Source organism: Passer domesticus, chromosome 10, assembly GCF_036417665.1.
Source record: "Passer domesticus isolate bPasDom1 chromosome 10, bPasDom1.hap1, whole genome shotgun sequence".
In the NCBI taxonomy this organism is placed as follows: Eukaryota; Metazoa; Chordata; class Aves; order Passeriformes; family Passeridae; genus Passer; species Passer domesticus.
Window position 1 is genome coordinate 1,242,353 of NC_087483.1, and position 23,198 is coordinate 1,265,550.

At 45.7% G+C, this 23,198-nt stretch overlaps 1 protein-coding gene across 1 annotated transcript; it reads left to right on the top strand.

The window, feature by feature from the left end:
• Nucleotides 1–3,321: 3,321 nt before the first annotated feature.
• On the top strand, nt 3,322–16,766 carry LOC135309332 (uncharacterized). Its single transcript, XM_064435483.1, has 12 exons — nt 3,322–3,450; nt 4,844–4,910; nt 6,476–6,580; nt 7,316–7,569; nt 9,427–9,551; nt 9,684–9,774; nt 11,103–11,373; nt 12,099–12,352; nt 12,919–13,043; nt 13,455–13,545; nt 14,839–15,156; nt 16,463–16,766. The coding sequence occupies exons 1-11, from the start codon at nt 3,322–3,324 to the stop codon at nt 14,902–14,904; spliced, it is 1,578 nt and encodes a 525-aa protein (XP_064291553.1). The 3' UTR covers nt 14,905–15,156; nt 16,463–16,766.
• Nucleotides 16,767–23,198: the final 6,432 nt, after the last annotated feature.

A 23,198-nucleotide genomic window follows, 5' to 3' on the forward strand; every position in this document is an offset into this window, starting at 1 on the left:
GTTCTGCACATGCTGAACTGGCAGGAAGGTGACCCACGTGTTGCTCTAGGCACATGTGCAGCAAGGACAAAGAAAGTGTTGGAGGGGCTGGCTCTCAAGGCATTCACTCATGCAATAGGAGCCCTGTTTCTGAGAGGCACAGCCAAGAGTGGAGCAGTCAAGCATGGAGAACGGGGGATCTCCTGAGCCAGGGAAACCCTGGGGAACAGAGAGACGCAGACACCGGGCAGACCCCAAGTAACACCTGCTGCTGGCGCACAGGCACCGCGGGGACACGCACACTTTGGGGTGAGCTTGCTGTGCTTTTCTTCAGTATGAAGTACACAGGCATTCTGTTTCTCAGAAATCATTAAATATGTATAAATTGCTGGAGTCTGCACAGTTAGTTTCTGAGGGTCTACTGGGGATCTTTAGAGACCCTGGGTGTTCACTGAGCTTTTGGACTTTTGTTGACCTTTCATTGTGGTCTTCCATATAGTAGTCATTTTCATCTTGGTTGTCTGAGCAGCAGAATGTGTTCTTGAAGAAACTGTGTTGTTCTGGCTTGGCTTGGGGCATAGAGGGTTTCAGAGCTTTCAGAGTTCCACTACCCACTCCTCCCTCCTAAGCTATTTGCAACAATCCCTCACAGAGATCCTTTCAAGATTTGTCTTGGAAGTCTCACTTCTAAAACTAATTTTCTTTTCTAGGATAAGAATGTTTGTTATTACAAATATTTGCAAAACATCTCATGAAAGCTGAAATACAATGAATTATCACACAGAAAAAAATGCAAATAGCAACAATTCCAGCACGGGTTATAAATACTTCTGTAAGCCTTTAAAGGTCTGGTAGCCATGAGGAAAGCCAGTCCCATCTAGAGTGGGGACTTCTAGTCTTCTCCCATTCTTACACTCCTTTTTCTGACTGATGATATGCCAGATTGCTGGATATCAAATCAACAGCATTCTTGTAACAAATCCAGCAATTTGTAACCTTTACTCAGGGCTCAAGGCAGTATCTGTCTTTAGCACCACGTCTTTTGTTCCAGGAGTACCACCTGTTACTTTAAGGCTCTGTTCAGGGATAACCAGTGACCTCCTTTTTGTGCTGAACCAGACATAACCATGTTGGGCACATAAACTATCACTTTTCTTTCCCATTTATTTTCAAGTATATTCTATCAATCAGGACCATGGTGGTTCCTGCTCTGAGGTGCACTGACCATGCCTTGAGTACATTTTTTAGTTATTTTTTGAGAAATACGCCCAAAATACCACAGGGTTTCTTCCTTCGTTCCCATTCTTTGAGCTAAATATGGGGCTACTGTGCAGGGCAAAGGCACTCATGGATGAACAGTGCAAAGGGTTCCATCAAATCTGGTAACTCCAGAGCAGGGGTTGTCATCAATAACCTTTAAAAGGTATGGAAAGGCTGTTGGACATTCGAGTTCAGTGTAACAACCTCCATGGATTCCTTTCATGGTTCATACAAAGGCTTTTCCAACAGTCCCTAACTGGGGCTCCATAATCAACACAAACCAGTCATTCCCAAAAAGGCACGCAGTTCTTTTACAGATCTGGGCTCTGGTGTTTGACAAATTACTTCCTCCCTTTGTGTCCCCAGACTACCCTGTCCTTGTGAGTGTGGCAGCCAGGAGATGAGACATGGGTAGATATAGACATGGACTTCAAAACTAACACAAGATATCATTGAAAATGAACTTTGGATGGTAATATTCAACACATTTTAACCTACATGCTTTATTATTTCTCCCTGTAATGCCTGGACAACTTATGGCTAGCACTTATTTTTGGTGCCAGCTGACTGAAATCTGGAATAATCTTGGGTATGGGGGAAATGACAATAAAACCATCATAAATTGAATATAAAATGTTTTTCTACATGTGTCAATAACTTCAATGGCCACTTGCAGTCAGCACAAATGTCAGCCTAGAATATTGCTCGGGGCCAGCACTGGCCTTTCCATGTCAGCTCCTCCTGCAGAGGCTGTGGGGGCCTGGGCATGCTGCTGGCTTGTTTCCTTTTAGGGGACTGGGATGAGGAAAGGTCGGGGGGTTTTGTCAAAGAGATGATGTTTGAGTGACCATGTACGTGCTGGAAGCCTCACAGACTGAAGGGCCCAGGACAGGAGTGCCCAGTGCTGGGAGGGCTGCACCTTGCTGCCCTGGTGAGAGGTGTTAAGCTGCTCCTTCGCCTCCGAGAGAGCCAAGTGCAGCACTTTAGTGCAGAAACCCTTCACTAGGCCTGGTTTGCACAGCTGCAGCACCTGGGGTTGGTGGAGTGCCCCTTTCTGCACTTGGAAATGGGCTGAGTCAGTCATGGGCCAGGGCAGGGCATTCCCCACCTGTGCCCATTGTGAATTCCCTCTGCCCCGACTGTGACACGTCCCGCTCCTCAGTGACATCCCGCCCAGCCTGGAACATGGAACTCCCCGTTTCCAAGGACACGTGGCCATTGTCACCGGCACACGGCAGGACCGCTCAGACCCTTCGGCGGCTGCAGCCAGAGCGGAGGTGTCAGAGCGACAGCGAGTGTTGTTCCAGCTTTGGTGGTTCCAGCACTCGTTGTTCAAGAGGCTGATCCACACACTGAGTGGAGGTAATTATTTACAGCTCTGGGCAGAAAGGGGGGGCTCAGGGGCAAATTCACAAAGCCAGCACCACAAGAACCAGAGTGTCTTAGTATTTATACAGTTGAGCAAAGAAAGGAATTAGTGTTCATTTACTGCAAGTCTCCTAGTTATTTTCATAATTAGTATTGTGTCTGCTGTTGGGTAATTTCCTCTCACTTCTCATGGTCAATAGTCTGCATGCTCAGTCTCCCCCTTATTCACAGTGAGGTTTCTGGAGTGGGTGGCCATGGTCTGCTCCTGCTGGAATGGCCTTTTACCCTGTCACAGCTGATGCAGCACAGTTGCTGTGTTGGCTTCATCAGTTTGTTCCTTTTCTCGGGGGTTCTGCCAAATGTCCTTGTGCCCATAAATCCTGCATTCTTTGTGTCCACCATCAGAGGTGCATCCTTCCTCCCAAGCCTTGCTAACCTCCCCTGTGTCTGAGGTCACTGAAGGCTGTCAAGCCCTACACCTCACCAAGGCAATTGAGCCAACAAGTAACCTGCCTTTCAAAGGCCGGGCCATCCCTTTGAGCTTGGTGGCTGCTTCTTGTTTCATGGGGGTAACCTTGGTTCTTCTTGATGAGTCTTGAAAGCCACCAAGGCCAAATATCCAGGAACACATTTTGCTAAGAAGGATTTTGCATTTTGCAGCCTTTGCAGCAGGATCAGTGTCTGTGGCAGCGGGAGCAGCCGAGGCAGAGCGGGATGGCGGAGCTGCGGGCCTGGGCAGGATCCAGCGTGTTCCGCAGGGCCCCAGCGCGCGCTGCGTCCCGCAGGGCCCCCAGCAGCACTGCCGTGCCCGTCAGGGTGACCCAGAGGCCCCAGGACCAAGAGGTGAGGGGCAGCTGTGGGGCTCTGCGGGTTGGCAGGGGTGGGGGCTTGGCCATGGTGTTGGTGTCAGGTGCTGCTGAGCCCGCGGGACCTGTTGGGCAGGGCTGGGGCCCCACGGCTGCTCCAGGGCCCCTTGGAGCAGCTGTCTGGGTGGGAGCCACTCACAGGGATGACCCGCAGGAGGTGCCAGTGGATGTGGGAGGATCTCTGATGGATGTGGCACTCAGTGATGACACTGAGGAGGTGCCAGTGAAAGTCAAACGTTCTCCATGCTGGGACACTTGGGAAATTCATGCCTGGGCATGGCTCTTGGCCAAAATGCATGGATTTCTCATTGTTCCACGTTGTACTGCACTCACTAAACATGTCAGGGTAAAGGAAACTCTCTAACAGTATTTTCTAGTATTCGGAAGAGGTATTAGTATATTCCCAGCTGTGATGCCTAGTGGAGAACTCCAGCCACATGCACATCATTTTCAAAGCTTTTCCACTCTTTGATACAGTTTTAGCAAACATAGAAATTAACCTTAATTGGTTATAAATTACAATTCCACTAAGTAATATTCTATCTTCTGTTTCGTATTGATGTCTCCTTTCTCATGCTAATTAGTCCACATTTTCCAGTCCATTTATCATACCTTTTTAGATTTTATCTCAGCCAATTGTGCCTTCAGAATGAAGCAGTTGGATGGCAGCAGTTGTTTTTGTTAAAAAATGTACTTAGGCTGAAAAACATTTTAGAGATTTTTAAACTCTACTGGAATGTGACACTTTCTGTACTAAATGATGAGATCAGCCAAGTAACCCAAATTTGGTATATCTGATTTACCAAGGAGAAACTCTTTCCTCTTCACATCTGTGAAGAATTGCATCAAGAGCTGAGGAAAAGAGAAAGGGTTTTCATGCCTCTTGAGAGTCGAAATTCACCTCATGCAGATGAAATTCTTCTTGGAGCTGACTCTAGGATGTACTTCCATAGTGCCAGATAAATCCCAGTGTTGGGTCCTGCCCTGAATTCTTAATCTTTTTGTGAACCACTCTCACCTGGATTGTTAGCTGAGCACTGACCAGTTCAACTGTACTCAGGCACTTGATTTCAAGGGAAGCCTGTGCCTATAAATTCCAGCAATTGGGAAAGGATGACTTGCTACTTGAAGGCTTGGCTGCATTAGAGGCTAAGTGAGGGTCACTCTCTCAGGGCACTTTTGTAGCTGGCTGCTTTCAGAGGGAGAACTGTGTCAAAGCAGCCCTTTTGAGTGATGGGACAGCAAACCTTTGCAAGTGCAGCTCTTGTTTAAAATGAAGGGCCTTGTTAATCAGTTAACCAGTTAAGCAGATCACCTTGATGATCTTCAGTAGGCTGAAGATTTTACAGAAAATTTCTTCTTCCTTTTAGCCAAATGCCAGCAAGGCGTCGCACAATGGAAGTGCACAGGATATCAAATTGTATAACCCACTTGGAGGTATGGCTGCCTTTCATATTTTGCTCAATGTCTGTAAGATTTTCACCTTGGCAATTCATTTTTGCAGCATATTCTTGGGACAGGGGATGTCTTGTGTTCAGAGCTCTCAGCTGGAGGTGGTTTGGCCTCAGGTCAGCCTTGCATTGTCTTCTCAGTGCATTCAGGCACTGGTTTGTTTTCTCCTGAGAAAGCCTGCCAGTCCTTCCTTGTTCCCATACTGCTTGATGGGCTGGAATTTGGAGCATGGAGGTCAAGGTTTGGACCACCTTATGCACTTAAATTCACAGTTGTGGTAGCTAATGTTTTGGATTTACAATTAGATTTTGGAGTACCTAGGCATAGTGCCTATCCATAAGAATTAATTGCAAATTGAAAGAAAAATGACTGTGAGGAAGTCGCATGGAGAATTTCAATAAGGTCATTGTGGAGAACCATGCTTGATTTAATTTTTTTTTTGTCTTGGTCATTAATAAGTCAGTGTTGTCATATTACTGTGTTGGGTTCTTTTCAAGGAAATTGGAAGGAAGGCATTGGTGTCATCTTCCCAGTGGATTCCATCGCTTCCCACAAAGCACAATGTGCTTAGGGTCTGCCATTTGTTGTTAACCTGTTCTGAGTGCTGTTTCCCCAAGGAGCCTGGCTCCAGGCAGACACCAGGTGCACATTCTCCTTGCAGGCACTCAGTGGTGCTGCCTGCAGCAGTGAGCTGAGCCAGGTACAGCCAGCTGCCCTGAGAAAAACAGGCTCTCACCTGGCTGTGGCTGTGGTCACCTGCCTGCAGGGACATCCCTGCCCCTGCAAGTGCAGCTCTTGCTCTGCCTCAGCCTAGTGCAGAGCATTTTAAAGCAGCACCGTGGTGGCTTTTTGGAGAGACAACACTAAACTTCTGAATTTCTCATTCGGGACATTCTGTTTCACATGTGAATGAAGATTTGTGTGATTCTTGGTGGTGGTCTACTTAGATCCTAAGGGAATATTTAACATTCAGTAACTGGGGTCTGAGGACTGGCAGTAGTGAGACAATTGTGGAACTTGGGGCCACTTCTGCTTTGGGCTGGCACAGAGAATCTCAGGTGAGACAGCTCTGGTTGCTGAGAGGGTAGAGCGTGCCTTTGCAACGTGTTCCATGCAGTATCAGTTTGGGACTGGTGTTTGTCACAGAATCAGAGAATATGTGATTTGGAAGGGATCCACAAGGACATGCAAGTGCAGCTCTGTCCCCAGGAATCCCACCAGGTGCCTGTGGACCTTGTCCAAATGCTTCATGAGCTCTGCTGGACTTGGTGCCATGAGCCCACTAAGGGAGCCTGTCCCAATGCTTGACCACCCTGTGGTGAAGAACTCTTACCTAATTTTCATCCTGATGCTTGGTTATGGTTTCAGGTAATTTTCATTAGAAGTCATTCAGGAGTATCATTTTGGGAGGTCTTTTGCTTGAATGCTGTGGGAAGTTTCTGTACCTACATCGGATTGAACTTCTCAAAACACTAGCAGTGCCCCCACTCAATAACTGGCATGTTTACCTTGTTCTAAGTAATTGAAGTGTGTGATGTTTGTGTCATTAGGTTTGCAGGCAAATATCAGAGAGGCATGGTCCAAGGAACAGGAAGTGGAGAAAGGCATTAAAAGTTTGACCTACATTGAAAGATTGAAGGAGCGTGTAAAGAAAGGTCAGTCTGTGTGTGTGTGATGGAAGAGACAAAGCTCCCGGATGTCTCACCAGGACTCAGAGAGTCTCCATCAGACACCAAGCACGAGTTCCTGGTTTCAAAGCAGTGCCTGGTGTGTCATATTCCCTCCCTCGACCTGCTGGCCACGCTCCCCCTGGTGCAGCCCAGCACACGGTTGCCTTTCTGGGCTGCCGGCACACGGTGCCAGCTCATGCCCGGCCTCTCATCCACCAGCACCTGCAAGTCCTCCCCACCTTCATCCCCAAGAGTGCCTCAGTGCCAGGGCATGTCCCAACCCCAAAGATGCAGCACTTGGCATTTGGCCTTGTTGAATCCCATGAGGTTCCCAGGGCCCCAGTTCCCAAGCTTGTCCTGGTCCCTCTGGATGGCATCCCATGCCTCTGGTGCTGGCAAACTTGCCAAGGGTGCATTTAATCCGTCCGTATCATTCTTGACATAGCTCACTGCTTGAGCTTACAAACTGGGGAAATCATATAAAAGCACCATGCATAAAAGTAATTTTTCATAAATACCACCCCTCCAATATCATTCCTTTACCAGGTATTTTTAAGGATTGTTTCTGCCTAATGCTTTACTGTTTGGATTCTTAAAACTGATCTATAAATGCTGAACAAATAGAGTTTCATCAGACTCGGTGCATCCTTTTGAATCAACTTCCTTGCCTTCTCCCAACCCCCATTTAACATCTCTTTTTGTGTTTTTCCTTTACTGAAGTGAAAATACCAGAGCTCAGGAGAGCCCCATGCAGCTCTCCAGATCTTGTGCCTGAGAGGAAGAGAACGATGCCCACGAACCCTGCCAAATTCTTCCAGAGACTTTCCAGGACTGTTTCCCAACGACCCATCAGAGACAGGGTGATTCATTTACTGGCTCTGAAGAATTACAAGAAGCCAGAGCTACTTTCCCACTTAGAGAGAGAGGGAGTTGTGGAAAAGGACAAGGAATCTCTTGGAAAGATCCTTCAGGAGGTGAGATCCTGGAGTCGCTGCCGGCAATGCTAACTCTCAGCTGTCTTACTTCAGGGTTTCAATTAGAAACTAATGAGAGGCTTGGGAAATGCTCCTGGTTCAGATTTTTCCATCAGCTTTACCCAGTTTCCCCCCAACAGCAAGTCCATGTGAAGAAAGAAAGAAACCTTCCAAACTTGGGAGGCATTGTTGTATTTTTCTAGAATGGCTGGCAATGATAAATTCTTTGTAATGTTCTTGCTTCTCATACCTTTTTTTAATCCTCTCTTTTCCTTGCACTCTTTAACTGCTTCATGGAGGAACTTCAGAGGGTGAAAGTCTCAACTGGATGAAACACTTAGCTGAAGTCCTTAAAATATCCTGGGACAAATGTCATAGGAGAGAATTTTGGTAGCTGCCTAGGGCAGTATTTCACTTGAAGGGAGTTGGTGGCCACTCGATGGTACTTGGCTGCTGCTGGGATCTGTGGGGATTGCTTTCCAGGGGAGGGTGTTTCAGGCCAATCCTGCATGATAGAGATGGTTCCCAGCTTTGAGCACAGGGGTGCTTTGCTGTTGTGTGATCTAGTCTTCAACGTCCTTGGCACCTATTATTATTCTGTAACTTTTCCAGCTGTCCTTTTAGTTCCACTGGTATTTCATTATTTCTTTATGATTTCTACAATTTGCATTGATGGAAGGATTCAGTGGCTGTTTCCTTCCTTTTTCAACATTCCCCGTCCATGTAGGCTGTTGCTGAATTATGCAAGCATTAAGTAGCATATCATGTAGCAATATTTCCTTTTTAGCTATGAAAGAAGGGATTATAGGATTTCAAAGCTCAGCTCCTTAGAAGGTAAGAGGTGAAAAATTTTTCTCCTTTCCCTTTTCTTCTTGTTAATGTTTAAGGAGATTTTGAAGAAGTAGTTTCATGTTTGCAGTGTGAACTGCCTCAAGGTACTGGTTTGCATTCTGAAAGGGCTGTGTGAACAGCACTTCATCCTGAAAACTATTATTCACATTTTTCTTAACTTCACAGCAGGTGGCATTGTTTTTGGGTATAGATGACAAACCAGTAGGGTGAACTTGCTGAGCTCTTACACTCACAGCCTTCCTTCTCTTCCAACAGCCTTAGTTGTGCTTTTAAGAGGTGAATTCCTGATTCTGGGTATCTTGGTTACTTTTTAGCTGTTGAAGTGTAGCTCTAGGTCGGTTATGTCCTACAAGTGTTCCATAGGAATCTGTAGTTTCCTTTGAGCAAGCACTTCAGAAAGAAAAGCAGTCCTGTTTGCAGAGACAAATGCCAGCATTCCATGGAGCTTCACGGGATGGTGAAAGCATGCCCCATTAGAGGCCCAGGCTGTGCTCTGCCATGGCAATGCAGCTGGGTGAAACAAGAGGGTAGCCAGTGTCCTCCTGAGGGTGGAAAAATATGGATTTGCCCATGGAGATGATGTTCTTCAGGTCTTACTCAAAAGAAAAGGAAACAGAAAAGAAAAGCCTGGCCTCTCCTTGTATTTCAAATGGTGAAGACTGAGAGCTGTGGCATAGGGGACTTTGACTCTCAAAGCTGTGTTAAAGACCAAAAAACCTGGATCCCTGCTGCAGGGAGAGGTTTTCATAGCATCCATTTCCTCCATGCTTGCAGCACTTTGGCATTTACTCACCTCCCAATTTCTAGCGCCCAAATGGACCACACCTCTTTAATATTGTTACCTCTTACATGTCAGCTGCTTTGTTCTTCACATTGAACAGAAGTTCAGGAAAACTGGTGAATGATTTTCTTTTCAGCTTTGCTTTAGCTTTGCAGTACCAGTTTTACATCTGTAGTCTGCCTTTAGGTGAAATGAACATTTATGTTTTAAATGTCTGTCCTTAGGTAGCCAACCTGGATGCAAATGAGAATGCTTTCAGCTTGAAGGAACATTTCTTTAAAGACATTCAGGAAGATTGGCCTGGCTACACTGAAAGAGATAGACAGACATTGGAGGTGACCCTTTCTCAGTAAGTTCAGTCAGGACAACAACCATTTCAAAAAGCCCTCTGGGAAATGAAGGTCTGTTTTCCCTGTGAGAAAAGAACGATGACTGTTGATAGTTTTGCTTTGTAACCTGAAATGTTGGACCATCCTTGCAGAAAACCAACTCCATCTCAGAATGCCACCAGCACCAGCCAGTCACCATCTCTGGGACCTTCTGAAGGAGATACTCCACCCAGAACTGCTCAGGTATTTTGTGAATTTTTTAAACATTCTCTACTATGAATGATGTTCTATCCCACTTGCTCCTGGTGTCCAAGCTGTGATATGAAGCAGTAGTGCTCTCTTTATATTGTATGAACCTGAGGCGTGTACTTCCAATGGGATTCCTGTATAGTTTTCCAGATGGCTGCAATGTCAAAGCCTGCAACAAGCTTGCACACGTGACTTGTTTCTCATGGTGCATAGGAAACTCTGCTAAGGACAAGATGTGGACATGTTTTTGGTACCTGGCTGTGTCTGTGTAGGGTTCTTGAAGATATGGCAGTTATAGTACTTAAAACATGCACGGACATGCCAGGGCTACTGTTTGAAGAGAAATCTTAGGGAAGTCTAGAATAAGGACAAATTCCCGTAGTGAGGCATTTGTAGGAAACTTGTTTTTCTGTCCTAAGCAGCATTTAGGCTCCCATTTTGATTCAGACTATCCCATGTGTGAGGAGAGGACTCTCAATAATCAGGGAATACCTCAGACTTGTCAGGCTTAAAATCAGGACATGGTCTGTTTTCCTACCAATACAAGAGGGCAAGGCAAACCTTTTGAAAGAATCTTGGAAAACATTGTATGAAAAGGTTAGTTTCCTAAAGATTAAAAATACTCTTTAAATAGAGAAGGGAGGACACAGCTCTGTTTTTCCCTACTCTTTTCCCAGCCAGAGCAGGAAATGTTGCAGGGCCCAGCATCCTCTTATGTTCTGCCTCCTTGCCCACAGGATTTCTGTCAGCAGGCAGGCACGGAGCTGTGTCTGGCACTTCTGCTCTGAGCTGCTGATGTGCACGGACAGGAGCAGTGTTTGCTCGGTAGGGAAGAGGCTGTGATCCAGGGTTTGCTCTGGAGAACAGCAGGAATGAGACCTGCAGCCAGACTGGGGCTTCTCTCTGTTGTTATCATCTCTGTTCTGGACACGCTGCGATCGGCACTGCACCGGCGGCTCCTTGGGGCTGCTTTAGGGAATTGTGTGGGTGTGTGACAGCAAGAGCTGAGTGTTTTCCTGGTGTGTCTAAGGCGAAACAGGGAGCAAGATAAAACCAACCTGAGCTCCCCATTTTGGGGAAGCCTTTGATAGAGGTGCTGAAGGGAGTGTCTTTGTCCCAAAGCCTTTGAGCTACAGACTAGGAGAAAGACTTGCTGAATACTGGGGTGAGAAAGTAGGGATGAAATAGAGAACATATTTAGCTGCAGCACTCCTTGTTTGACAGGCTGTTTTAGGTACGAAAGGTGTGTTTTCAACCATTGCCAGTTCAGAAATGTTGCTCTTCCAGAATGGGAGCAAAACTAATCGGGATCATCTTTGCAGAAACGGCCTCTGGCTTTTGACTTTCTCAATCCTGTGATGGGCAAGAAGCAGAAAATTGACCAGGAGCCCAGTGATGTCCAGCCAGCAGCTGGTGGCCACTCTCCTTCTTTCTTGGACCTGCCTTCCACATCCTGTTCAATTTTGAAGCTGTCTCCAAGTGTCAGATTGATTTCCACTTCCACCCGTGAAAAACAACAGAAGAATAAGGTTCAGACACATTCTGAATTCCCAGTGTCTGCCAGGGTGCAGGGGAAGACTCCCAAGTCCGAGGGTGAGTAAACAGAATGAGACAGGGTAAAAAAATCCCATCCTTTGGATTTTTATGAAATGCTTGCCATGATCAAAGCCAAAGAGAAGAGAAGAGAGCTCAGGACCCAGGCAGAAAAGGAGTCGCACAATCCAAGTGCAAAGGGTATTAAACTGATGGACCCCTTTTAGATATGCTACAATTTCATTTTTTACTGGATATCTGTATGGTCTCTTAGTAATTTCCAGCCTCTCATCCACCAGCACCTGCAAGTCCTCCCCACCTTCATCCCCAGGCATGTTGCAGTGCCAGGGCATGTCCCAACCCCAAAGATGCAGCACTTGGCACTTGGTCTCGTTGAACCACATGAGGTTCCCAGGGCCCCAGTTCCCAAGCTTGTCCTGGTCCCTCTGGATGGCATCCCATGCCTCTGGTGCTGGCAAACTTGCTGAGAGTGCACATATTCACACTGTCCATGCCATTCTTGACATAGCCAATGCTTGAGCTTACAAACTGGGGAAATCATATAAAAGCACCATCCCTAAAAAGAAGTTTTCATTAAAACATCTCGTCCAGTATCACTCCTTTACCAGGCATTTTACTGCCTGTTTCTTTTTGAATTCTTTTGGATTTGTAAATGCCCAGCCAATAGAGGTTCAACATTCTTGGTGCACCCTTTTGAATCAACTACCTTGCCTTCTGCAAACCTGCAATTTGAACTCTTAGTTTCTGGTTTGCCCTCACTTTAGGAGAAGAAGCAGAGGTCAGAGGAGCCCAACAGAACAATCCATGTCCTGTGCCTGGGAAGAAGAGGATGGTGCCTGTGAGACTTGCAGACATCGACTGGAGCGGCTGCGCTGCTGTTTACGGCCGACCCTACAGGGACAGGGTGATTCATCTGCTTGCTCTGAGGGATTACAAGGAGCCAGAGTTACTTGCTCGGCTGCAGAGAGATGGAGTCAGGCCAAAGGACAAGGACTCCCTTGGAAAGATCCTTCAGCAGGTGAGATCATGGAGCTTGTGCCAGCAATTCTTCCATCATGCTGTTCTGCTGTTCATAATTTTACTACTTCCTCACCTGTTCAAATTAGAGACTTTCCCAATACTCCTTCAAGGTAAGTTCCACTGGTATTTCTTCCTGATAGGCTTTCATCAGAGGCACACCCATGGAAAGATTCAGTAGCTCCTTCTTTCCCTTTTAAATATTCCCCATGCACCTAGGCTGTTGCTGAATTATGCAAGCATTATTATATTAAATAGGATTATTTCCTCTTTAGCTAAGAAAAAGAGCTTTGGAACCATGGCAAAGGACTCAAATTCAACATACAGTTGATACATAAGTGGATACAGTTTCAGTTGTTCCCAGGGTGACTTGTAGGAACTCATTCCCTGAACCTGCAAAGTTTGTTGCTGTGTTTGCCCAGGGCAGTGGCAGGGCTTTTTCACCTGAAGACATTCACAACATAATGAGAGCCATGTTCTGCCATCCCAGCTGAAGTAGCTCCTTTAATTTCTGTAGTTTGCATATAGGTGTAATGAAGATTTGTTTTTCCGAACCTCTGCCTGTAGGTAGCCAACCTGAATGCAAAGGAGAATTCCTTCAGTCTGAAGGAACATCTATTTCAAACCCTTCAGACTGATTGGCCTGGCTACAGTAAAATTGAGAGAGAGAATTTGAAATTAATACTTTCTAGGTAAGTTTAGTCTCTTGGGGAAGGAAAAGAGCCTTTTCAGAAAAAAAGCCCTGGGAAATGAAGCCTAGATTCTTAGAATATGCTGCACCAGCAGAGGCCCATCAGGGTCATGGAATCCAACTCCTGGCCCTGCACAGACACCACGAGAATCACACCCTGTGCCCAAGAGAGTTGTTCAAACTGTTCTTGAGCTCTTGCTGCAGTGACCACTGGCCTGGGGAGCCTGTTGCAGTGCTCAAGCACCCTCTGGGCCATGAATGTTTTCCTGATGTCCTGCCTAAAGCCCCCTCAACTTTACTTCATGTTTTTCCCTTGAGTCCTGACACTGAAGGTCTGTTTTCCCTGCAAGGAAAGAACTATGACAGTTGATATTTAGGCTTTGTAACATGAACGCTTGGACCATCCATACAGAAAATCAGCTCCATCTCAGAACATCACCAGCAGCAGCCAAGCAACGTCTCCAAGGCCTTCTGAGAGAGATGCTCCAGCAAGACCTGCTCAGGTATTTTGTGCATTTTTAATATTCTGCATTGTACAGTAAATTTTAGCAGACTTGCTGGTGATGTAGAAGCTGTGATGGGAATATGCAGGATCAGGCCTGGGCATGTTTTGCCACACACTGCTGTGACCTCAAGGTTGTGATAAGAAGAGAGGATCCAGCAGGGGTGGAGCAGCATTGTCCTGATCCAACTTTCTGCTCTGCCTGGAGACTTGAGCTCAGCCCCCACCCTCAACTCAATCCTTGGAGAAGGGCTCAAAGGGCTGGCTCTGCCTGTGACAGAACTGCATGAAAAATCTCCTGTGCATAAGAGGCTGCACCAGGCTGGGGCGGATGGAGCCCTCTTGCTATCTTCTCCCTCTGTCTCTCTGTCACTCTCATTGTTGACCCCAGCTCTGCACTATCCACATGGCTGGACAAAACACAGCACCTACAGAATGGTGCTATTCCCTCACTCCCTCCTCTGCCTTAATTTCTCTCCTCCCTCCCTCTGCCTGGGCACAGCACGGCTGTCCTGTTCTACTCCATCCCCGGCCCTGAGGTTTGCTGTGCCTGTGGGGAGCTTGTGGCCGTGTGTTGTGGCTCGTGAGGCAGCACCTTTGAGAAGCTCCTTGGGAGGAGCTGAGAGATGACTGAAGGGCTCTGAGCAACAGCAAGGGCTCGTTGGTAACCACTTGTGAAACTCTCTTGTAGAAGTTTAAAGGCTTGTTAGCCAACAGCTTTTGAGTCTGCGGAGTGGGTGAGCCTGCTGGATTTAAGACAGCTGTACCTAAATGCACAAGAGTTTCTGGACATGTGACTGGTGTCTGTGTTCATCCTGATGAGAATTCACAACCAACCACAACATCCTGTACTCATGGGTTGTAATAGTGAAGCATTAATCTTGTTTTTAACACATAAAACTCCAAAACAGCCAGGTTCCTCTGTAATAAATTGTGTGGGTGTTTGATAGCAAAAGCTGAGTCTTTTCCTGGTGTGTGCAAGCAGTAATTGGGACCTAGACAAAACTTACCTGGCATCCCCATTTTGGGGAGGCTTGAGCTGCTGAAGGGAGTGTCTACTTCCCAAAGCCTTTTAGCAGCAGACTTGGAGAAGGACTTGCTAAATGCTAAGATGAGAAAGTAGGAATGCAGCAGAGCAGATATTTACCTGCAGGTCTTCCAGGTCTGACAGTTATTTTTAATTAAAAATGGTGCATTTTAAAACTTTGCCAATTCACAGATGCTGCTTTTTTAGAATTGAGAGCAAAACCTGATTGTGATCATAGAAGAATGAATTATTTTCCTGTTGTTGCAGAAACGGCCTCGGGCTTCTGGCTTTGTCAGTTCTGTGAGGAGGAAGAAGCAGAGAACTGAGCAGTAGCCCAGTTACATCCAGGCAGCAGCTGGTGGCCGCTCTTCTTCCTGGGTGCTGGCTTCCCATTCTACAGGGATGTCAAAGCCAGCACCCTGCCTCCAAGTCTGGGCTCCATTCCCCTGCACCCTTTAAGTTAAAAAAAAGACAAATATTGGAGTTCTAGAATGCCAGCACTTGTGTAGAGGACTGCCTTATCCAAAAAGATGTGAAGAGAACTGGGGAGGCTGAAGCAGTAGTGTCCCTTGGATTTCAATGAAGGTATTAATGTGCTGCTTTTCCCAACTCCAGTGTGGACAATGATGGAGTAAAATTTGATTATTAAGAGAAGCCTCTGTCCAAATTTTGGTGCAACCAAAACCATATTTCAGAGTTAATACTACAGATGTTGTTTACAAGTAAATGTGAACTAGGGAGATAGAAAGGTAAAGGAGGAGATGGGCCAGGTGGGGGGAAGTGCAGAGATGAACACCAAGGTAGGTTAGGCTCGGACGGGTCCTCCCTTCCTGCAGTGCAGCTGCACAGGCTCAGCTGCAGCAGTGCTGCTGCATCCCCTCATGGCATTTGCAGGAGACGAGGGAGAAGTGTGTGTGTGGTATAAAGCCCTGGAAATTGCTCGCAGCTTGTGTCGGGGCAGTGATGTTGGCAGGGGCAGCCAGGCCTCCTGCAGCTCTGGGGCTCTGGGGCAGCTGCGGCCTTTGGAGCAGCGTGGCAGGGCCCCGGCTCACACTGGATACAGCCAGGGATGCTCCGTGCCAGGCTGAGGGCAGGGCTGGCCCTGCAGGGCAGCAGTGCAGTGAGGCCCGTGCCAGGGCTCTTGCCAGCAAATGTCACTGGGCAGAAGCCAGTAGTGCAGGCTACTGCTTCACTGGTGCCTCCCAAAATGTGGAAAGGTATCTGTAGTTTTCTTTTCAAAGGTGTCCAACACACCAGTCAGGTGTATCTGGCCTGGGATGCATCCCTAGCATAAGTTGTTGTCTGTCCTACTACTGAATTTCAACTTGTTAGCAATTTACTGCTTGTCAATATTAATCTCAGGGTGCTTTGAAATGTTCATTTCCATGTGGAGGGAGACTTTGTCATCCCAAACAATCCAGGTCTTCAGGCCCAGAGGATCAGAAGCATTGGTGTGAGAGTGCTGGCAAGTGGCATCTATTATTCTCATTGCCACTTCATCTTGGATTTGTATCATCAGCTTGATAAACCTCACACCTGGAATGAGGACAGTTTGACTCCCACCGGTTGCTTTAAGCATTAATGAGTTTTGCCTTCCTTAGGAGCTGATGTGCTTTGGGTTTTTGTTGTTGTAGTTTCTGACTTGTCTAGAGTTTGTTTTTTGGTCTGCATTATAACAGCCTCAGTTTGCAAAGTTCCCTCAAGAGTGGTGGCTCTCAGAGAAAAATAGCTCAAAAGATAAACTAAGTGTATTTTTACTGTTTTACATGAATAAAGCCAGACTGGACTAGCTGAGTATGCCTCAAGGCTATTTTGTAGGAAAGGTCATGAAATTCTAAACTCTGCAGAAATGTTGGCACACACTAATTCTCTTTTGATTTCTCCTTCATAGGGTAGCCCCAGCTACTCTGAGATGAAGAGCAGGTGCCAGTAGCTCCACAAAAAGCTGTCCCACATTCAGCAATGAGTATCTGAATTTGGCAAGCAGCAAGTCCTGGAGTCCTGGCACCAGTCTTCTGCTTCAGCAAAGGAACATCTATGAGCTCCAGCTGTTTTATTTTAAAAGATTAGCTTTTTAGGTTTCTTCAAGTTAGTAATAAGGAGATGATTATTTGTTTAAAATGTAGGATTAGATAGTCTAAGATTAGAGAATTTAGTCTTGAACTTTAGCAATAAAGAAGTTGCATTATTGTTAACTCCTCTTATTGTCAGTTTTATCATCTTTGGAGAGTCTTCTGGTCAGATATTCTCTTCAAGACTTAGCTCTGTCCACTGAATGAAACTTATCAGTAGAGAATGGAAGCCCAGTACTTCTATTATGAAATTGTGCACCTATTAAGAAAATATTGTAGCAAATGGAATTTCTTTATGACAAGAATAAGCCTGTTTTCTGATTTACTTGTTAATTTAAAATATTTGCCTTAAGGGGTGGAAAGGGTAGAGGACAACCTCCACCCCAAATGACCTTGTTGTGGAGGGTTGCAGAGGAGTGCACATGGGCTGCTCTAAGCTGTCAGCTGAAGCAGCTCTCAGGGCAGCTTGGAGATCATGGCCTCACCTTGTCATGAGCCAGGGAAGATCCAGATCTCTGTAAGAGTTTTGTAAAAGACATGGAGAAGTGTTGGAGGCAAGGTACTACAATAGGTTTAAAAAGAGAAATTCCGTTCAAGTGTCCCTTCAGGATCACTATCAGTTTTGTAGATTTCTCCAAACTAGTCAGTCACAACCTGTCTTTCTAGAGAGACACAGATGTTGATTCCTGCACAGACCAATGGGGACTTTGATGTCTAGTTCTTTTCCTAAATTTCCTGCCATTTATTTATTCAGCTGAAAAAGAGGACATGTGTCTTGGGTTGAAAAGACAGGAGCCTGTGAAGGAAGGCAAAAGCCTCCTGTGAAATGGAGAAGGTAAACCCCCTCCCTCCGAATTATCACAACTTCAGAATTAAAAAAAAAAGGCTCTCAGGCAAAGATATGGGAAACGGGAATAACAGTTCTTTACTGGAAGAAAAAAAAACAAACAACTAAATAACAATGTAATTTAACACAAGCAAAACAACCACTGGCAGAGTGAGAAAAACCTGGCACCCTGAGAAGTCAGGGTGCTGATAGCAGTCCAGCCAAATGGTGGCTGCTCCTCCTGGAGCGGCGATCTGCAGAAGGGTGTAGATCCCTTCCAAAAATGCAGCGAAGGAGCAGCTGGGCCTTGGTTCCTGATTCCACTCGGAAATCCAGCGAAGAAGGCTGTCTGTGGTCTCAGAAGTGCTTGTTTTATGGTGGCAGGGATGCTTGGCTCCTCCCTCTGGGTGGAGCATCTCCCAATGGGATGATGTAACTAATCTTACCAGCCACAGTGAGTAATTCAATAGCCCATTAGCAGGACATTGTCTTCCTGGCAGTGTCATTGTTCTTGGAAGAGATAAGAAAAACTGCCTAACCCCCAACAGATGGCAAAAAAAGAATACATGCTTATTTTACAAGCCAGGACATTATATAGCCCATTAGCAGGACATTGTCTTCCGGGCAGTGTCATTGTTCCTGAAAGAGATAAGAAAAAACTGCCTAACCCCCAACAGATGGCAAAATAGAATACATGCTTATTTTACAAGCCACGACAACATGTTAGCAACAAGACCATAATCTTCTCTTGGGAAAGGATATGAAATTGTCTAAGGGAGGATAATATTTGGGAACACTCAAAGGTGGCTGGGAATGCCCCTTTCTTCCTTGCAGAGTATTCTACAAATTCCTCCATTGTCTCCAAGCCAATGATGTTGAGTCTCTGTACCTGAGAGCCCTTGGGGTGTTTTGTGATTGAGCACCTGAGCCGTTGTTGCCCTTCTGCTCTCCTTCAAGCCAAGTTCAAGAAAATGTCACCTCCTAAACCCTGAGACTTGGGTCCATTTTTGCCTGGCTCAGGGGTGCTCCTCCAGCTCTGCAGTGCAGCAGCCCCAGGGGCGCTGCCATGGGGGGCATGGGGTGAATTGTGCTGGGGTGCCTCCCCTGGGCTTGCTGGCTGCTGCTGCTTGACAGAGCGTGCCAGAGTGCTGCTGCCCAGGGTGGGCTGAGACTGAGGACTTTTCATGGTTACCCTTCATGACTTGTCTTTCCCTTGATGGGATTTCTTCTAACTCACTCTACAGTGCACTAGAAAGTTTTATTTCCATGCTTAACAAATTGAATCTTCAAATTCTCATCTATATTTTCCCCTCCCTTCTGTGTTGGGGCTGTCTTCCCTTGGGGGCAGGTGTATCAATGTACTGATCCCATCCCCTTTTATTGCTGCAGGAGTGCTTAGGAACACTTCAAATGGTCCTTTCCACTTTTCTTTAAGTGCCTTTTTACTCTGCTTTCTGACATAAGACACATTTCCCAGGTTGATGAGGATGTGCCTGAGACACCAGGGATGGTCAGAAATTTATGGAAAGATGAGAGCACTTTCCACAAAGATGATAAAAAGGGACTGAAATTATTCCTATCATAAGACTTTCTCTAGAAAGGATTGGAATTTGTAGTGCCTTCCATAGAGCATTTCCTATGGGCTCCCTTTTTTCTTTAAAAGCCACTGGAATTCTGAACCTCAAGAGAGCAAGAGGAAGCACTGATGGCCATTTCAGTGAGTTTTCCTGGCCACTTTTACTAATTTCTGCTTTTAGACTGATTTTTTCTCTCAGCCTTGCAGCTGGGAATGACCTCCATGGGCTGAGTAGGTCCCATTTTAACTGGAATTGTTTTACATAACTTTTGTACAGTTTCAGCTCTGAAATGAGGATCTGTATCTGATGACATTCCAAAAGGACTCAAGGAATCCTGAATCTTAGTAGTTTTTCTTTTATTATTACTTGAGCTAATTATTTAGGCTCCTTGTTTTTGTTGTTGTTGTTGTTTTGGGTTTTTTTTGTGGTTTTTGGGGTTTTTTTTTGTTGTTGTTGTTCTTGTTGTTGTTGTTGTTTTTTGGGGTTTTTTTTTGTGACAAGGAAAAGCCTCTGGCCATGCAGAAAATGGTTCCACAAACTGTAGAAAGATTGCTGGCTGAACAATGCCATGACATTCTCCTGTGGGAACTGGACAACCTGGCCTGCAGTTTACAGAGTTACTCTGTACTGTCCCCAGAACAAGACAGACCATGTGCTGTCCTCAAACAGATACATCAAGGAAGAAGGAGCATTGTGCCCAGATGAAACCAAATGCCAAGCACATCGTGGGAACCCCTGCAGAGGCTCCGGCTTGGTGGCAGAGGCTGTCACAGCACTGCCAACAGCAACTGTGCAGCCAGAGCCGCAGAATTTGTCACTGCTGGCCTGAAAGTGCCAGCCCTGGATGGAAATGTCAGCAGGAGCTCATGCTCTGCCTCCCCGTGCTGACAAATCCCTGGAATCCCTCCTGCTGTGCTCTGTGGCAGCACTGCCAGAGGAGGCAGAGGATGTGACACATCCTCAGGGACACCTCGGGCTGGCTCTGGGCAGCAGGACCTTCCCTTGGCCCATGCTCACTTCTGCAGACAGCTATGGCCATGAGCCTCAAACACTCCTTGCTTTTTGGGGCAAATCCCTTCAGCTTTGCTCATTTAAGGCTCTGCAAGGGGCCAAAGACTCAACCCTCTTTTTCGGAAAAAGCAGATGGTGGGCAGTTCTTCAGCCCATGGAATTAAAAATAAATTCTTTTGACCCAAGTAGCCTCCAAGCACATATTTTGGGAAGGAATTACTTTCCCACACATAGTGCACTTTCCCTCTTTTACTGCTAACAAAATCCCAGTGTTTGATACAAACAGCCCCAGGATATGTTCATGAATAGCTCATCAAATAGCTCACAATCAGCCCCTTGAGAAAAGCAAAGTGTGCTTTCTAATGTAACCAGTTAGTTTGAGTTTTGAATGTTTTGCATTTGCAACTGAGGCCCTGTAAGCAATTATAATTGTTGTCAGTAGGTGAGGTACTTCTGAACAAAATCAGTTTTACCTGGCATTTCCTAATGGATAATAGTCATACAAAAGAATGGATGTTTGGAGAGTGTGTTTTTATAATGTCGTATGTTCAAGGTGGGACACACACAGAGTGTACAACATCTCTCCTTTATACTTTTCTTTTATAAATACATAGTTCTAAGAAATTATAATTTTTACTTGGCAGGAAAGGTCAAAGACTCAGTAGTAAACACCTGTCAAGCCTCCTGGACCTCCGTTCTGGCCATCCACAGTCATAGGGTGCTACTTCAAATTATTTTTTTCAGTCAACAGTAGCAGACATAAGCCCCAAGGCACCAACCTGTCCCCTTTCTGTATCATCAGCAATAGAAATCAGTTTTAAATTATCAGAATTTCCAATTCCCAAATGTCAAAAATTATGTATTTTCGCATGCAAACTATGATGACTTTTGCTGATGTTTGTAACATTTCACAGGGCCAAAGATGATTTGGATTTCTGAAGTTTTACAAAATAGAGATACAAATGTCATAGAAAGCACAGCAAGGATGAAGGTTTAATCACCCTGAAAAAACCCTCTCTGGCTGAAGTGTCCATAGAATCACAGCTTGATCCAGAGTGCACCGACAGCACCTTACCCTGTCCTTGAGCCATCCTGGAAATCCAGAGCATGCCAGCCCCCAGTCTGGTTCTAGTGCCCGTTCTTATGCACAATTGTCTCCAAAATCTGCAGCAGCACAAGCCAAGGTGAGGGCAAAGCCCATTCTGAGGATACCTTGGGGCCCCTCCACACCTGTTCCAAGCACACGGGGATAGCAGGTTCTGCCACAGCAGCAGAAATTACATTATGTGTTAGTAAATGCAGCACTTAGAGTAGCAACTAAATAGTCCTATCTCAGAGTTAAATGTTCAATTCTTCATAAATGCAGTACCTAAACCAGTTAACTCCCACCTACACCCCAGACATCCACTTATACCTGCTTGTGTAAATTGTATTTTCCACTCCACTGCCTAGCCCTTGTCTCAGCACAGCCCTCAAGCCCTCAACCAGGCACAAGCCAACTTCTCACATGGCTGTCAGTAATTACCAAGCACCTGCTGATAATTACCTGAGCACCTGCCCCACCCACAGCAGCTGTGCAGGGCCCTGACTGCTGGGAGAACAGGCTTGAAATGCAGACCTGACCCCGCACCACAAAAAAAAAAAAAAAAAAAAAAAAAAAAAAAAAAAAAAAAACAAAACCAAAAAAACAACAAACCCACAAAAAACCAAAAAAAAAATTGCAACCTTTCTGAACAATTTCAGACTAGTAAAAGAGCAGGACATAGAGAGACTTGTTTATTCCCTTTATTCCCTTCAGGCCAATCAAGAAAAATTTTATATCCTTCTCTATGAAGGGAAGTCATGGCTTTTTTTTGGAGCAGAAGCATGTTTTATCAGCCCACTTTCCTTCCTCGTTTGTCCCTGCTCCCCACGGGCCACTCACTAGGCATATATAGAAATACCTGTGTCTGAAAACACATCTACATGAGTGCATGACTTGCACTGCAGCAGTTGAAGGCATTGTTTTTATTGCACAAAGATCAGAAACCTCTTCTAGAAGAAGTGCAGAGTTCTTACTAAGGAGCTGTAAGAACCCTGCCAGCACATCTGCTGCTAAAGCAACAATTCCAGCTTTGCAGTGGCTTAAGCGGGCTGAGACAGAAGTGTTGCTCCATCAATGCATAAACCACAACAAAGCAGTGGGGACAAGCCTTTGTTCCAAGTGTGACTGAAGCTTTGGGAAGCAGGTTTGCCTGCAGAGGGCACACAGAAGCATGACACCTTTGCCTCCTGTGCACCTACAATTTCTACACCATCATTATCACTGCTCGGGTGACTGAGCAGCTGACAGTGTGTGACAGATTGTCTGTCATGTACAGAAAGTCACAGAAAGAAGAAGGGAGGGAGAAAACAGGGAAGATGACAATGCAAAAGATGTTGAAGGAGTGTGGCAAGGATTGAGGATTAAGAGACAGAAATAAGAAGAGACCATACCCCTTAACTGTCAAGTGCTGAGGGGAAACTGCAAGTACTTGCATATTTGAGCTCACCACCTGGACTTGCATGCCTTGTCCACATTACCATTATTTCACTAATTTTCTTCCTGGACAAGCTGCCAGGTCCCCAGTACCAGTCCTACCTCCCTTCCAGCAGTCTCTGTCTGGGCAGAGTCAAAAATAGATCAGGGATTACCTGTTACTCCATAAGCATTCAAGACAGCCAAAGAGCTTCCAGGAAAAAGGCCATACTGAGTGCCCAGGAGAAAGAGATTTTAAGCAAGTGGAAGAAGGAGGTATTGATTGAGGATCACAGTTATGTTGAGGTTTAACCTTTCAAAGGTTTGTTGCTTTTGAAAGAGAGATTTTTGGAGCTCCCTTGAGTTAGCAATATGAATTAAGCACTTAAATTTTAGCTTGCAGAATTATGTGTTGAATTTTACCCTTTTATTTAAGAAACCTCTGTCATAGTACAAAAATAATAGAAAAATGCAAATATCAGAAGCTTCTTGCATAGAGAACAATACTGGGAGAAGACCAAGGATGCAGAAACCCAGATAAAGGGGCTCCTCTGTCTCCAAGCTCATCAAGACCGACAGACGTACTCAGAGAAGCACCAAGGGACCAAAGCACACGCACAAAGGAGAAAAGTTGAAAAGTTCAG